This window comes from Amblyomma mixtum, chromosome 4 (assembly GCF_055824585.1).
Source record: "Amblyomma mixtum isolate Tamu chromosome 4, ASM5582458v1, whole genome shotgun sequence".
Taxonomy (NCBI): Eukaryota; Metazoa; Arthropoda; class Arachnida; order Ixodida; family Ixodidae; genus Amblyomma; species Amblyomma mixtum.
Window position 1 is genome coordinate 10,859,800 of NC_143015.1, and position 16,492 is coordinate 10,876,291.

General features: G+C 43.8%; 1 protein-coding gene across 3 annotated transcripts in view; it reads right to left on the reverse strand.

Moving 5' to 3' along the window:
* Ttc26 (tetratricopeptide repeat domain 26) overlaps nucleotides 1-16,492 on the reverse strand; it is a 127,015-nt gene that overhangs the window by 40,366 nt on the left and 70,157 nt on the right. For 2 of the 3 annotated variants that reach the window (XM_089586184.1, XM_089586182.1), the window contains exon 12: nucleotides 12,573-12,656. The exons of the other annotated variant lie outside the window; for it this stretch is intronic. In XM_089586184.1, the coding sequence (XP_089442310.1) occupies nucleotides 12,573-12,656 (84 nt within the window). The remainder of the gene's footprint in view (nucleotides 1-12,572; nucleotides 12,657-16,492) is intronic. 3 annotated transcript variants of the gene reach the window in all.

Genomic DNA, 16,492 nt, shown 5'->3' on the forward strand with positions numbered 1-16,492 from the left:
TTGCTAATTTACCTGTACCAGCATTACATAATCATGATCATGCAAAATCCCTCAATAAAGAAAATCCTAGCAGTATTTTCCTGAATATGTCCATGACGTAAAAATCAAGCCCGTAAAGTATGTCCTGGATGTTATATCACCTATCCTGTCATATGTTTTTAATTTGTGCTTTCCTAATGACATGTAAATAGCAAAAGTAAGAGCTATACATAAGAAAGGTGATCATAACAATTTTAATAACTATCGCCCAGTTTCTATTCTTCCCGTGTTTTCTGAAGGGTTAGAAAAACTTATTCTAATACGCTTTGAAACCTTTTTGAAAAAATGAATAGTATAACCATAGTCCTTGAATGCTATGGTTATACTATTCCAATGCCAGCCTTATGCAGCCTTGTGCACTTGGATGAAAACGACTCGGCCGAGACAGGCGCAGCCCAGACACATATAGATACGTTACTGATCGCTATGCTAGATCTTCTAGGATGACGTTGTAGGCAAGTGGCGGTAAAAATGAATGCGAAGGCTTTTTAGTCTCTCGATGTTGCAGCCAAGCTTTCAGGTGATAACCAGTAAAGTAGCGTCCATCTTAAGCCCAAATACCGATCCCCAGAAAGCACAACTACCAAGAGAATATGAACCTGTTGGACGGAAACCGCCGCTGCGAGCAGGGCTCGCACGGCGACTCCTCCCCCCTCGCCGACAGCCGCGCCCCTAGCGGCGCGCGCTGTCCCTATATGAAACTTTGGCCGGAGTTTCGTGACCAGAAAAAACATTGAAGGACTATGGTACAACTGATTCCCAGTGCTGTTTTCGGAAATTTCGATCTACACAACTTACCTTGCTTGACCAGAAAGAATACATTTTAACCGATATAGATAGTAAAAGGTATGTAGTAGGCATATTTCTGGATTTTACTAAGGCATCTGACTATCTGAACCGAACTCTCTTTCTCGAAAAATTAAAAAATTATGGTGTTAGCGGGCTACCATTAGAGCTAATTAAATCATACCTCTCAAATTGTGTGCAATATGTTGAGCTAAATGGTTATTCTTCAGGCGTGACTTGCACTAAATCAGGAGTCCCGCAAGGAAGTATCTTGGGGCCATTTTTATTTAATATATACTTAAATGACATTGTGAACGTGGATATGCAGACTAAGTTCGTCATCTATGCCGATGACAATGGCATTTTTTGCACTTCCGATAAATGTACAGAATTGTTTAGCACTGCAAACTCGGTGTTAGCTAAAGTAAGTGATTGGGCAAAACACAATGGACTAATAATTAATAACTTGAAATCAAAAGCGATCGTTTTCCGCGCGAAATCAAGACTAGTTCCGTCTGAGTTAAGACTTAAGTTAAATGGTTCGGAGATAAATGTTGTCGGCGAATTTAAAACGCTAGGGGTTATTTTTACAGAAACGATGTCCTGGAACAGGCACACAGAATATATAGCCTCAAAAAACGCGAGTGTAGTTGGGATTCTCCACAGAAACAAACATTTCCTACCGAAAAATGTCATGCTGCTTCTATACAACTCTCTTTTTCTGTCTTACTTAAATTACTGCATACTCGTGTGGGGAACTACCACAATGACCGGTATGCAGAAACTTAGCAGACTGCAGAGTAAGGCAGTTAGAATCATTACACACTCTGCACATGTTTCTAATGTACACAAGCTGGGCCTATTACACTTTAAAGAGATGTATAAGTACAACATGTGTCTCGCATTAATTCGAGAAAGGAGGCAAAATAACAATACCCTAACAAAATTAGCACAGCTAGCCGTTAAAAGTTCGTCAGGTCACTTCACAAGAAAACCCGAATACTGAAAAGTTGGCTCCTTCAGAACAAATTACGCTAGACAAACCCTAAAACACCGCATTACTTCGGTCTTAAACTCCTATTTGTCTGAAGATGTAGACATTTTAGCGCTGAATTCTACGCAGCTTAAGAATATTTTTCTTCAATAAAACGCAAACTGTATGTAACCGCTGTTAATATTGTATAATTCACAAACAAATGTGCTGCTGTCACTCCTGAAATCTGATGTATTCCTGTTTCGGTAACCATGTTCAAATGCAAGTGCACTGCTATATCGAATGGTGAGTCATCATTTTTTATGACAGCGCAAATTTACTTTCCTCAGATTTGTTTAGTATCATGTTATGTTGCTATGTATTGTTACCATAGGCATTTCTTCATTTTACCGTGTCAAAACGACTGTTCTTCTGATATGCTTTTTCTTGCTTAGTGTTTTGCTGTGAAGTGCCACCTGTCGTTTTCATGTATGGGGGGGGGGGGGGGACAAGTCAAGCTGCGGTGGCAGCTTTTAGCCCCGTCTCCCTCCATCTTTTTTTTTTTTGATGGAAAATAAAATTTATCTATAAGTCGGTAACATGATCATCCCACAACATATATTCTCAGAGGAAGTTACTCCGAAAGTTTAAAGGGAAGAATAAATTTAATTGCCGCGTTTTTGTCATAAGGGATGGAAGATCGAAAGATCTCTGCCTTAGTCTTTTGAACGTTATATTTTCGAATATTCGCAGTGGCCCGAAGCCTCGTTTGCTATATCGGCTAAACTGATGCTGGATTGTACAGAATAAAAAACATCCTCGTATAATTGGCACATAAATATAGCCAGCAGATTTATCAATATTTACAATAATAAATTAAACACCGGGTTAATGTGTCCAGATATTTGAATTTACTACTGACCTGCATTTCAACATGGATGATAACCAGCAAACAGATTGCATTTTTTTAGATTTCTCAAAAGCATTTGACAGAGTTGCACTAGGCCGGCTGTTTACAAAATTATCTACCCTTTCCCCTGATTCCCTCACATTATCTTGGCTTCGAAACTTTCTCTCATTACGTCAGCAATTCACAGTTGTCAACGGCTCTTCCTCATCCCTATGTGACGTAACCTCAGGCGTACCACAGGGAAGCGTACTTGGACCCTTACTTTTTCTAATCTACATTAACGACCTTCCCACTAACATTTCATCCCGCTTACGCCTTTTCGCAGACGACTGTGTTGTTTACCGTAAGATCGCTTCTGAGACTGATCACCTGACCCTTCAAAATGATCTTGACACTATTGTTGATTGGTGTAAAGACTGGCAAATGATTCTTAACCCTAATAAATGTAAATCAATGACTTTTAGCCGCAAGCATGTTATTTCTAACTTCATATACTCTATAAATAATACCTCTCTATCAAGGGTTACGTCGTACAAATACCTTGGAATTCAGTTCACACCAAATCTTTCATGGTCTTCTCATATTTCTGCAGTCTGCAACAAAGCATCGAGGACATTAGGTTTCATACGCCGGAACCTTCGGAACTCACCTAGCTCCGTTCGAAAACTTGCACATCTTACATTTGTTCGCCCACAGCTGGAATTTATCTCACCTATATGGTCTCCCCATCAAAAATATCTCATAGATATGCTCGAGTCCATTCAAAGCAGAGCTGCCCGGTACATTTTTAGCAATTATAGTCCCCTCGCAAGTGTATCCCAGCTTAAAAACCTTAATGACATACAGATACTTGAAATTCGTCGCTCCATTTCACTTCTGTGTTTGTTCCATCAACATGTTCACACCCGTCCTTCGTTGTTACCTCTGGCATCACCTTTCCGCTCTTCACAACGCTTACACAATCAACTCAGCTTCAACCGGATATATGGGAAGACCCTGTCGTTTAATTCCTCTGCATTACCTAGAGCAATAAAACTCTGGAATGATCTTCCTGACAACATAATCTCTTTCATTGATCCTGGTGAGTTTAAAAAACATCTATGTATACATTTATTGCCATAGTGATGTTCGAAATGTACAACAGTTTCATTTGTTCTTGACGTTGTTTTCCCATTTACCACTTCTGTTACCCCTGGTTGCTTTTTTTTTCTCATGTTCGTGTTTCGCTTTTTTCCCCCTCTATTTTCGTGTCTGATGTTATTTTCTCCGTTTTGTATAAATTTCGTGTTCCTTTCTTGTATTTGACTTGTACCGCGTTCTTGTACCGATATTACGGTTTTTTCCATCTGTATATACCTTTTTTTCGATTTGCCCCCCCCCCCCCCCCCTCACCCAATGCTCTTCGGGGCCTGTGAGGTACTAATAAATAAATAAATAAATAAATAAACATAATTTAAGAACAGGACAAAATGCTCTCTTGAGGAACAGCGGTACTTGTTGTTTTTGGGGCTGAGCAATGTCCACGAATGTCGACAAATTCTGTCCAATACTCTGAAAAGAAGATAATAAAAAAAAACACTTTACCATGAAAGCCATAGTATTCTGTCTTCTGCGATGCGATGGTTGATGAGGTCGGACACTTTCATGAAATCTACAAAAATTTCTGACCCCATATTCTTATTTTCATAATTTGGTAGTATCTGTTGCTTTTGAGCGAGTAAAGCTAACTCGATTGATTTATTTTTCGGAAACCATTCTGTCCCTGAGTTACGATTTTGTGCATGTTAGAGAAAACAGTCAAGCGCAGAATAAGTATTTTTCGAATCCTCTGGAAAAGACAGGAAGAACAGAAACTGGACGATAATTTGATAGATCATCTCTGCTGCCTTTCTTATAGATCACGCTAACTCTTCCGCATTGCATGTTACGCGGGAACAGGCCTGACCACAGGCACGCGTTAAATATGTGCGTCAGATAAGGTGCAGTTACGTCATCAGTGTATTTGACTGGTATGACGAAGTCCAAAAGCAACTTCCCACTTACCGCTGCTGAGTGACAAAAACGCAGCAATAACTCCGTCTTTAGGGATTGGTTTTAAAAACAATGTGTCCATTGCTTAGCTCCATGTAACAGTAATTAGCAGTATTGTTTGGCTCCTGTGCTATGGAAAGGAAGCAATACGTTGAACTCAATTGTTAAATCACCATCATCATCAGCCTGACTACGCCCACTGCAGGACAAAGGCCTCTCCCATGTCTCTCCCATTAACCCTGTCCTTCGCTAGTAGCGGCCACCGTATCCCCGCAAACTTCTTAATCTCATCCGCCAACCTAACCTTTCTGCCTCCCCCTGCTACGCTTGCCTTCTCTTGGAATCCACTCCGTTACCCTTAAGGACCAGCGGTTATCTTGCCTTCGCATTACATGCCCTGCCCAAGCCCACTTCTTCCTCTTGATTTGGACTAGGATGTCATTGATCCGCGGTTGTTCCCTCACCCACTCCGCCCGCTTCCGATCTCCTAGCGTTACACCTATCATTTTTCTTTCCATAGCTCGCTGCGTTGTCCCTAACTTAAGCTGAAACCTCTTTGTTAGCCTCTACGTTTCTGCCCCATAGGTGAGTGCCGGTGAGATACAGCTGTTGTATACTTTTCTCTTGAGGGATATTGGTTAATCTCGGTTAATTATACGTTATCTTTCGTTACTTTTTGAGGCTGGTTGAGGTGGCTGCCGTTTGAAAATTTTAGACCTTCCATGGGGCCTCGGATCTTCCAGTTGAATTGAAAAGAATTGTGCGATAATGCCTTTTGGATGCATGTTACTCTTTTCTGACGAAATTTCTGTACTTTTTGTATCCTTTTAATGTCTAAAGGTTTCTAGTCCGCAAAAACTTAGCGTACAGTTGATCTCGTTTTTTATTAAGTTCAGCATATCATCGGTTACCTATGGCTTACGAGATTTATGTAGGTCGTTTTGACATACTTGGCGGAATGGATTCGTTTTAGGCATCGGTAATTTTTTTCCATAAATCTATCGTAAGCTTCCTCGGCGTTAGTCGCCCTAGGTACCCAGTTCAATCTGGCTAACCAATCGCAAAATAGCGATAGGTTTTCTCTGTTGATTACACGGATATAATGAGCCTAAGTGTGCCACCTCGGATATAAATACCTTTCGAGCGTTAACCTCGGATATTACGAACTTTCATGCCTGGACCTCCGATATAACGAAACTTTTTTGTGCTAACCTCGAATATAGCGAACTTTCGTGCGTTGACAGTTTTAGCTCCACTGTTCCTACTTTTTATAAACGACATATAAAAAAAAACTGAAGTGAAATCGGCTCTTCGCTGACGATTGTGTGCTAGACCATGGAATAAAGGACGCTAATGGCTAGGAAAAACTGAACAACGCATTAGGAAAAGTCGTAGAGTGGTGCATAAAATGGCAGATGACAAATAATTCTGATAAAACTGTTTATATGTCGATTGCAAGGAAGACTTCTAAATTGGATTATGCATACTCGGCGAATAATGCGAATATTCAATGTGTGACTGAATATCGGTAGTTGGGTGTTCTGATCATCATCATCATCAGCCTGACTACGCCCACTGCAGGGCAAAGGCCTCTGCCATGTCTCTCCAATTAATCCTGTCCTTCGCCAGCCGCGGCCACCATATTCCCGCAAATCTCTTAATCTCATCCGCACACCTAATTTTCTGCCGCCCCCTGCTACGTTTGCCTTCTCTTGGAATCCACTCCGTTACCCTTAAAGACCATCGGTTATCTTGCCTTCGCATTACATGCCCTGCCCAAGCCCACTTCTTCCTCTTGATTTCAACTAGGATATCATTAACGCGCGTTTGTTCTCTCACCCACTCCGCCCGCTTCCGATCTCTTAACGTTACACCTATCATTTTTCTTTCCATAGCTCGCTGCGTTGTCCTTAACTTAAGCTGAACCCTCTTTGTTAGCCTCCACGTTTCTGCCCCATAGGTGAGTACCGGTAGGATACAGCTGTTGTATACTTTTCTCTTGGGGGATATTGGTAAACTGCCATTCTTGATCTGAGATAACCTGCCATATGCGCTCCACCCCATTCTTATTCTTCTGGTTGTTTCCCTCTCATGGTCCGGATCAGCTGTCACTACCTGCCCTAAATAGACATATTCTCTTACTACTTCCAGCACCTGGTTACCAACTGCGAACTGCTGTTCCCTTGGTAGGCTGTTGAACATTACTTTGGTTTTCTGTATGTTAAGTTTTAGCCTCACCGTTCTGCTCTGCCTGTGTAATTCATTGATCATGCTTTGCAGTTCATGTCCTGAGTGACTTAGCAAGGCAATGTCATCAGCGAATCGCAAATTACTTAGGTGTTCTCCATTAACTCTTATCCCCAACTGTTCCCATTTCAGGCCCCGGAATACCTCCTGTAAACAGGCAGTGAATAGTATTGGCGAGATCGTGTCTGCCTGTCTCACACATTTCCTTATTGGAATTTTATTGCTGACTTTATGGAGGACTATGGTAGCTGTGCAATCGTTATATCTTCCAATATTTTCACATAACACTCTTATACACCCCGATTCCGCAATGCCTGCATGACTGCTGAGGTTTCTACTGAGTCGAATGCTTTCTCGTAATCAATGAACGCTATATATATATATATATATATATAGCACAATAAGGTAAACGTACTTGGTTGCTAGTTTAAAATAAGATGCGAAATTGAGAAACGCTTCGTTTATTGGGAGTCGACGTTTCGGACAGAGCCTGTCCTTTTTCAAGACTGAGGTTACATGGTTCTTGCTTCTCTTCTTAAAGGGTCTCCATCTGTACACGTGTTCGACACCTGAGCCAAAACAAGCCGACACTGCAGAAGGAAGAACGGCTCAGGGAAGAGAACAAAAAGAAAAAATTAACAAAAAATACACAAACGGGGCAGGGGATGGGGAGGGTAAATGTCGTCGCCCGCCACCCACGTATGCGGTCGCGGGGAGAAAAGAAAAAAGGAAAAAAGGGGAGGAAAAAAAAAGGAAGAGCGGGAGGGGAATATGGACAGAGAACTGAGTCCTAACACAGCGGACAGCTAGCAAAGTGTATAGAGACAAACAGTGGCCGACGCACAGCATAGATTTAAGGTGCACTCAAATGTTGTCCACTTAAACGAGTAAACAAGATACAATGGAGCAAAAGGGCGGGGAAAAAAAAAAGAAAGACTTCCGCCATGTGCAACTTCTTTGGCAGGATGAGTCAAGGCGGGCAGAGTGGGATTTAACGAGACACACGTGGAGTGTACCTGCACACACCCACACAGGCAACAAAAAAAGGAAAAGAAAAGGCCGGAAACGGAGGCGACTTTGGGGAAGAATCGTCGCGTGGGGCCACTATGAATGGCGGGGGTGCTTAAGTTCTTTGACGGCGCCGCTCTCGTCAAGATGGTCGAACGGGGGAAGGTAAGAACGCTGTGGGCGATGAGGCCATCGGTGTAAGCGTATGGGAGAAAGCTTGCGAGGCCTGTCAGGCCGGAAATCCAAGGTCAGTACTGGATTTGAGGGGGCGTATTGAAGACAAAGCGCCCAGGTTCTCATTAATGCCTTGGGCAATTGTTCCAAACTTATAAATAAAGTACGACTCGCGTTGCTCCCGCTCCCGGGTGTTGTTGAACCCACCCTGTAAGACTGTTAATTTAAGTGCTTCAAATGGGTGTTTTTTGTCATTAATGTGTTTTGACAAGGGGAGGTTAGGTAGAGATAGGGCATGAGCGCGGTGGTTATTAAAGCGAAATCGTAGAGGGTTAACCGTCTGCCCAATGTACTGCATACTGCACACACCACATTCTAGGAGGTAGATAACGTTGGAGGAGTCACAATTAAAGTCGCCATTGATTTTCCATTTAAAGCCTGAGGCTGTGCTTATCGCACAGCTGGTTGTTTGCATATGTTTGCAGACGTGGCATCTACTTTTGGCGCAGGGTCGGCAACCCAACCCAAGGTGGTTATGTGTTTTTGAGTGTACGAGAATGTTTTGAATGTTTTTCGGTCGTCTGTAGACTACGTGAGGGGGAGTAGTGAAAATTTTTTCGAACAAAGCGAGCGCCTCGCAAAAATTTTCACTACTCCCCCTCACGTAGTCTACAGACGACCGAAAAACATTCAAAACATTCTCGTACACTCAAAAACACATAACCACCTTGGGTTGGGTTGCCGACCCTGCGCCAAAAGTAGATGCCACGTCTGCAAACATATGCAAACAACCAGCTGTGCGATAAGCACAGCCTCAGGCTTTAAATGGAAAATCAATGGCGACTTTAATTGTGACTCCTCCAACGTTATCTACCTCCTAGAATGTGGTGTGTGCAGTATGCAGTACATTGGGCAGACGGTTAACCCTCTACGATTTCGCTTTAATAACCACCGCGCTCATGCCCTATCTCTACCTAACCTCCCCTTGTCAAAACACATTAATGACAAAAAACACCCATTTGAAGCACTTAAATTAACAGTCTTACAGGGTGGGTTCAACAACACCCGGGAGCGGGAGCAACGCGAGTCGTACTTTATTTATAAGTTTGGAACAATTGCCCAAGGCATTAATGAGAACCTGGGCGCTTTGTCTTCAATACGCCCCCTCAAATCCAGTACTGACCTTGGATTTCCGGCCTGACAGGCCTCGCAAGCTTTCTCCCATACGCTTACACCGATGGCCTCATCGCCCACAGCGTTCTTACCTTCCCCCGTTCGACCATCTTGACGAGAGCGGCGCCGTCAAAGAACTTAAGCACCCCCGCCATTCATAGTGGCCCCACGCGACGATTCTTCCCCAAAGTCGCCTCCGTTTCCGGCCTTTTCTTTTCCTTTTTTTGTTGCCTGTGTGGGTGTGTGCAGGTACACTCCACGTGTGTCTCGTTAAATCCCACTCTGCCCGCCTTGACTCATCCTGCCAAAGAAGTTGCACATGGCGGAAGTCTTTCTTTTTTTTTCCCGCCCTTTTGCTCCATTGTATCTTGTTTACTCGTTTAAGTGGACAACATTTGAGTGCACCTTAAATCTATGCTGTGCGTCGGCCACTGTTTGTCTCTATACACTTTGCTAGCTGTCCGCTGTGTTAGGACTCAGTTCTCTGTCCATATTCCCCTCCCGCTCTTCCTTTTTTTTTTTCCTCCCCTTTTTTCCTTTTTTCTTTTCTCCCCGCGACCGCATACGTGGGTGGCGGGCGACGACATTTACCCTCCCCACCCCCTGCCCCGTTTGTGTATTTTTTGTTAATTTTTTCTTTTTGTTCTCTTCCCTGAGCCGTTCTTCCTTCTGCAGTGTCGGCTTGTTTTGGCTCAGGTGTCGAACACGTGTACAGATGGAGACCCTTTAAGAAGAGAAGCAAGAACCATGTAACCTCAGTCTTGAAAAAGGACAGGCTCTGTCCGAAACGTCGACTCCCAATAAACGAAGCGTTTCTCAATTTCGCATCTATATATATATATATATATATATATATATATATATATATATATATATATATATATCACTTCTTATTTAAATTTGACTGCGAATGTTAAAAGCATCCCAAGTAATGTAATGACCAAGTTGTTCTTCCTTAAAATGGCCCTGCGGCATTCCACAAGTGATACGAAACTTCTAGCTTATATACGACCAGTCTTGGAATAGGCGAATATAGCCTGGTTCCCTTACACCAAAGATAACGTTTACAATCGCTCGAAATGGTGCTTCAGCTGCTATCGTCGTACGCATTCACACACAGAACTTTTACCATCAGCATGCCTTCACACGCTGTCCAGCCGTACCAAATTACATCGTCTCATATCTTTGTATTCACTCCTTAATAACTCATTACGATGTCTCTACAGACTTTGTCCATGTTAACCATTAAATGGCTACTCGACACAAGCATGCCCTCGCTCTTGAAGAGTTTATTGTTCCGATAAGTACCTTCCGTTGTTCATTTTTCCACAAGTAATCTGAGATTGGAACCAGTGGCACCCATCAATTACAGTTCAGCCTACCGTGGAAAAATTTATCAAGCTAGCTGAGAGCTATGCTCTTACATTTACTTCGGCATGAATCTCATTTTTGAAATTTTTTTTACTGCTGTGCTCTCTTCCTATGTATTTATGATATGCAAATGTCATTCTTGCTTTGCGACTTCATTACTTTCTTGTCTATGCCACATGAGTTGCCTGTGTATCATCCTATTGTTAAGCTTAAAACTTTAGTCAGTGAAACTGTATTTGTATGCCTTATGTTCTTGTCTGTTCCTCTAAAAATCCCAAAAAGGGATTGCCAGTATTCCGAAATAAAAATCAATAAATGGCCGCCGGTGTTAAGGCAGCGTACGATTCCGGAGTTCCAGGTTTGTAGGGGAAAAACCCAGCACCTCCACCAATTGTAAGGGTGCCTTTAGTATGTGTCCTCTGAGAGACCGAGCTGCTGTGACGGATCTTGCAGCGTATACAGCCGTAGTAGTTGTTGTTGTTGTTGCCTTGGTCCTCAATAACTCATTATGATGTCCTCTACAGACTTTGTTCATATTAACCATTAAATGCCCATTAAATTCAGCCGTAGCCAGCTCCAAGAGAGCGGAGCAACTTTTTCGTCTTCAGGCAAAGCGTAATGTAGGCGCATGCCGCTAGTGGAACCCGTGACAGTTGGTACACTGCACTATTACTACACTACACTAAAGAGTTCTGCTTGTCCAAAATGATACAAAAATCATCAACGAATCTGTACAGTTGTATGACTTCGTCCGGTTTAAAAACAGAGGTTAAAATCTCGTCGGCTATGGCTAAAAAGAAATCGCTTAAAATGGGTGCGACGCACAGCCCAATGCATATTCAATTAGTTTGCAAATAGTCATTGTAAATAGTCACAGTACAAAGGCTTCTCCCATATCTCTCCAATTAACCCTGTACTGTGCCAGCTGCGGCCACCCTATCCCTGCAAACTTCTTAATTTTAAGGCGAAAGCCTTTTAATGCATCATACTGTTGTGACCAAGGAATGCTCAGTCAGCAAGGAATGCTCAGTCAGCGAGTGTAAGGGTGGATGTTTGGGCGAGTTGGTTGCTAATGATGAAAAACTGTAGCGCTCCAGACAATAGGACACACCGAAGGCGACAACACATGCGCTAACTTTCAACTGTGTTGTCGTCTTCGTTGTGTGCTTGTAACGAGCGCTACAGTTTTTTTTATCATTAGCAAGTGTGTCCGCGCTTCGGCGTCACTACTTAAAAACAAACGTGTCGAGGCTGGGAATCGAACCAGGGCCATTGGGATTTGAGGCGGAGACGCTACCAATCCGCCACGAAGGCTCAAGGTTTGAGCATGAATAAAGGCGCACCTAGTGAATGCATGGGTTTCATAAATGAAATAAAGAAATAAAATTAAAACAAAAAACGAAAACAAAAATAAAATGGAAAAATAAAAATATCAAAACAAACAAAAATAAAATAAAAAGTAAAATATGGAAAAAAAACAGTGTGCCAGGAAAGGCTTTTGCCTTGCAGCACATTAGAGAGCCAAAGTATCCCCTGAATTTCTTTTTATGCGCCCACCTCACTTTCTGCCGCCCTCTGCTACGCCTGCGGACTGGTAAAAGCGATAAAAGTACATTTGAGGTAGAGTTCTAAAAGGGTTAAAGCATTCTATATACTGTACGCGTGTGCGCGACGTAGGCTTCCAATTGATCATGCCTTGTTGCGCAAATAAACCAGTTGTGAGTGCAGCGTTTGTCCGTGGGTGTGACAGTTTTCTTTCTTTTGTGAATGTGTTTTTTGCGCACCAGTTATGTCTCCAGAGAGTATGCACTAAAACAGCCCTCGCGCCACGCGTCCGCCGAGGCGAAACAAAGCGCTCACCTCTTCGGCCTCCTTGAAGTTCCGCGTGGCAGCCTTGGCCTGGGCGTAGTTGAAGTTGAACGTGTCGTCGTTGTAGAAGTAGCTCTGCGAAGTCACGAACAGGGCTTTTAGAAGAAAGCTTACAGGACGGCTGCCACTGTGAAACGCGAGCTTCAGCGACAGCTGTTGGGGTATCTCCATTTCGCGATACACAGTCGTTCCCCGTTAATACGACCCCTATTAATATGAACGGCTCGAATTATGGGCAGTTATCTAGGGACCAAACATCTTTAATGTATTTACGCCTCGTTAATATCTAAACTTGCTGTCTGCACAATGGACGAGGTGAAAATGCGCAGATCTTATTGGGGCACATGTATTTTTGTCACGTTAATATGGTTTGGTTTGGTTTGGTTTGGTTTGGTTTGGTTTATGGGGTTTAACGTCCCAAAGCGACTAAGGCTATGAGAGACGTCGCAGTGGAGGGCTCCGGAAATTTCGACCACCTGGGGTTCTTTAACGTGCACTGACATCGCACAGCAACGTTAATATGGGAAACGATGAGAAAAAAAAAAACCTAAACTTCCCTAAACCGATCTTTCCTTTCCTGCATTCTGAGGGCCGGAAACGAGTGGAACGCAGGGGAAAGCGCAAATGCTTGAGTGGTGGTGGTGGAAAACGTTTATTTTCTCTATTTTACACTGGTTTTTGCGGCTTTAGATGGAGTCTTCCATCTTCTCTTCAGGGTCCGTTCCCCTAGTCCAGGGCTCTGCTGAGGGTAGCTGCCTTGCGTGCACGCCTTACTAGTTCTTGTTGGACTTTCAGGATGTCGCTGGATAGCATCCTCTCCCACTGCTGCGCACTCGCGTTTTCTGTTATGGCTAGCTGGTCTATTTTCTGGCAAGCCCATGTGGTATGGTATAGGGTTGGCTTGTCTCCACACCACGGGCACTCGCTCTTGTACTGCGTGGGGTAGATTTTACTTAGCATGTTTAGGCACGGGAATGTTCCCTTTTGTAACTGTCGCCATGCTACGGCGTATTCTCTATTGAGTTATTTGCGTGGGGGCGGGTATTTTCGTCTGATCCCTCTGTAGTAGTTTAGCACCTCTGTATAGCTTTGGGCTACCGGCTGGGGTTCCTCAGCGGGGTCGGGATTGTTGGATGTTCGGTTTGTTGCGTACCCTCGAGCTATCCTGTCCACCTCCTGATTTCCCGTAATGTCGCTGTGGCTGATCCTGCCGTTTAGGTAGTTGCGGCATGCAGCTTGTGAGTCTGTGAGCATGGTTAAGGGCCTGTTGGATCGGTAGCCCTCCGCTGCGGCTATAGCCACGGCTGCCTCTTCCGCCTCGACTACCGTAAGGTTCCGGATTGATGCACTGGTGATTTCTTTTTGGTCCGAGTAGATCACCGTTGCCACTTTGCTTTTCTTGTGGTTTCTGTCCTCAGTGTATGTAGCGGCGTCTACGTACACTGTGTGATGACCTTTTCCTTGTGGATCCAAGCTTTACAGTTTCAAGCTGCTCGCTCATGCCCCTTGCCATTTGCCTCATTGCATCAATAGTTGTGAAGAAAAGTCTCTGCAACTTGAGCAACGTTCAAAGTGCATTCAGCAGCTGTCTGCCGACTGAGTACGTATATCCACTGCTATATCCACTTAAAAAGGCGAAGTGTCCTAGTCCAGTGAAACCAACTCGGGGTTGTTCATAGCCGCGTGGCCTAGTCTTGAGTATTTTTTTCGTCCTTCAAAGTTAATGAATTAGTTAAGTTTAATTGGCTAACTTTTTAATTATTCACTTCAGGAAGAAAGTGTCAATGAAGAAGTTTTGGATCACCTCGAAAAACCGCTAGTAGTGCTGTTTCCGTCAAGTCACGATTTACTTGGCTGCATTTATTGTCCTTAAAAGAAAGCTCTCACGTGACGAGCTGCTCGCTCACTTCTCTGCCCCAATGTGCACCCAAAGTCTCATCGAGGAGAGGACTTCAGAAAAAACGCATTTTATTCTTTAAGGCGCGTACGTCTTGGGACGTTGAAGTGGCACAGTTGTCATGTGGAAGCTTTTTCTCATTGTGCGGGTTGTGGTTAAAGGCCGGTAAAAAAACTACTTTACGTAAATATTACTTTGCTGCAAATGTTTCAGTAAGCTATTTCTCAATGCGATCTACAACTTTTCCATTGACACTTTGTTCCTCAAGTCAATAATTAAAAAGTTAGTTAATTAAGCTTGACTAATTAGTGAACCTTGAAGAACGAAAAAAATTCTGCAGACTAGGTCACGCGACTCTAAACAACCCTAATTTGGTTTCAGACGGCTAGGACACCCCGTGTTTTTTAAAAGCTTGGTTACATTTAGCTGGGACACCTGGTATGAACATTGGCAGTAGGAGATCGGCCGTCATGCCATTGGACGCCAACACGCGTCACATAGGATATATCCCCTCCTGCCCTTCCTTCCTTCCCTCCGGAAGGTTCCGGCGGTGACCGCCTTTACTCATACATCCGCTCTCGGCATGCTCCTTCCTCCCGGAGTGTGGTGCACGTGTAGCAGCCACCTTCCGGACGCGGATTCCATCGTTCTCGCTAGACGCTCCTCCACGTTAACTCCACGCCGAGTGGTTCCCATGGCAACCATTCCCCAGCTACGATGACTATACTGCATGTATATGCTACACTCGCGCGCGAAACCCAGGAAGAGGCGTTCAACAGCTGCTCTTTTGTAAGTGATCGTGCGCAGTGGCCGCTCGCGCGCACTTATTTTCGGACAATGCTTGGACATTAGCGCGCGAGCGGCGCGAACTTGATTGCTTTTGTATTTTGTAAATAGTGTACAAAGCTCTCCCCTGTCCTTTCTTGCTGTCGCTCCCCTCTATACTTCCTCACTATCCTCTCCCTTTCCCTTTCGTTTCCGCCGGCTGCAGCTCGGGTGCTTAAGATATTAGATAACCATATTGCAACGGATGGCAACACTCTTTTGCTTCACTTTTTTATTTTTAAATAAACCATGGTTTATTTAAAACCACCACCACCACCACCAACAGGTGCCACTATTATACAGCACGAGGAGAAAAGCGCGACTCCGTACTGCCGTGAACTGGAACGACCTTCCCGGCCATATCGCTTCCCTTGAAGATCTTCAACAATTCAAGACTGCCATCGAAAATATTTTTTTTTTGTCATAACTGCCGTACTCCCCGCCCACCCCTCATGTAATACCCCTTAAATGGGGCCTTTGAGGACCTAATAAATGAAATGAAATTGAATGAATGAATGAATGAATGAATGAATGAATGAATGAATGAATGAATGAATGAATGAATGAATGAATGAATGAATGAATGCAGCGTCTCGGTTGTGGCCAATGTAGTCGCAGTGTTCAGCTCTTTTTCCCAGAGTGGCCAGTGTTACACGCAGGCCTTCAATTTTTGGCTAACGTCGTTCTCCGGATGCCCTTGGAGCCACGCAAATAAGGAAGGGTTTGCAGTGGGCAGGCCCCATTTCTTAGAACTCTGTTGAGCACTGAAACTCACTGCAACTATCTCGGTACGAAAACCGAGTTCCAATTACAAGGACCTGAGCAAAAGAAAGAAAAAATTGCAGGGGACACTTAGCTCCCTTTTAAGAATATGACGTGACAGCTTTGATGGGTTAACGCTCATACATGCGGAATTAATCATTCTCGACTTTATATTCATAGATCCCTGGAAGTCCACATACTACTATTGTGATACATTCCAGCGGCTAAAAAGACAGGGACGAAGGTAGACGAAACAGGACGTCCCTGTCTTTTTAGCCGCTGGAATGTATCACAATAGTACTACCAACCAACTAGCCCAACTTTCTACGCTTAACCACATACTACTCCTGACGCAGTGGCGCAGCGGTTAAAGGTGCACTGAAGAGGAATCTGAACTCGTGTTTTCGTCGCGGGAACTCGATCTACA